The sequence below is a fragment of the Buceros rhinoceros genome, unplaced genomic scaffold (genome assembly GCF_000710305.1).
Source record: "Buceros rhinoceros silvestris isolate BGI_N320 unplaced genomic scaffold, ASM71030v1 scaffold15581, whole genome shotgun sequence".
NCBI classification, from domain to species: Eukaryota; Metazoa; Chordata; class Aves; order Bucerotiformes; family Bucerotidae; genus Buceros; species Buceros rhinoceros.
Window position 1 is genome coordinate 14,566 of NW_010392622.1, and position 780 is coordinate 15,345.

General features: G+C 64.2%; 1 protein-coding gene across 1 annotated transcript in view; it reads left to right on the plus strand.

The window, feature by feature from the left end:
- The window catches only part of MRC2 (mannose receptor, C type 2), a gene marked incomplete at both ends in the record, with an annotated part of 11,489 nt that overhangs the window by 7,408 nt on the left and 3,301 nt on the right, over nt 1-780 (plus strand). Inside the window, 3 exons of the mRNA XM_010144564.1 lie at nt 3-151; nt 274-491; nt 726-760. Coding sequence (XP_010142866.1) covers nt 3-151; nt 274-491; nt 726-760 — 402 coding nt within the window. The remainder of the gene's footprint in view (nt 1-2; nt 152-273; nt 492-725; nt 761-780) is intronic.

Below are 780 nucleotides of genomic sequence, written 5' to 3' on the forward strand. Positions count from 1 at the left end.
AGGTTCGAGCAGGCGTATGTCAGCAGCCTCATCTACGGCTGGGACGGCGAGTATTTTTGGACAGCCCTGCAGGACATGAACGAGACGGGCGCGTTCCGCTGGCTGAGCGGCGACGAGGTTATGTACACCCACTGGAACCGCGACCAGCCCGGTAAGGGGGTGGCCATGGGTGGGATGGGGTCGTCCCCTCCATGGAGGGCTGTTGCTGGCTCTGCCACCCAGCACGGTCCGACCCTAAGGCCGGTGTCCTCCCCGCTCCCGTGAGTGCTCCAGGTTACAACAAGGGTGGCTGCGTGGCCCTGGCCACCGGCAGCTCCATGGGGCTGTGGGAGGTGAAGAACTGCAGCACCTTCAAGGCCAAGTACATCTGCCGGCAGAACCTGGGCACCCCGGTGAACCCCGAGCTGCCCGGTCCCTACCCCACGCCCAGCCTCACCGCCACCTGCCCCCCGGGATGGAGCTCTGACTCCAAGCTCCGTCACTGCTACAAGGTGAGTGGTGGTGGGGGGCTTGCCCTGGCCATTGTGGGGGTGAATGCGCCTCCCCACTGGTGCGGGAGGGGCTGGAGGAGCATGGTTGATGCTTGCAGAGGACATCCTGGACCCCCTGGTTCGGGCTGAGTGATGGCAGTGTGCCCTAGGATGCTGCTGCCTGTGGGGTGGGGATGATGCTCTGGTCCCCTCTCGGTGCTGAGCCTCCTCCGCTGCTGGTTCCTCCTTCACCAGGTGTTCAGCTTCGAAAACTTGCAAGAGAAGAAAACATGGATCGAGCGGCCGGAGA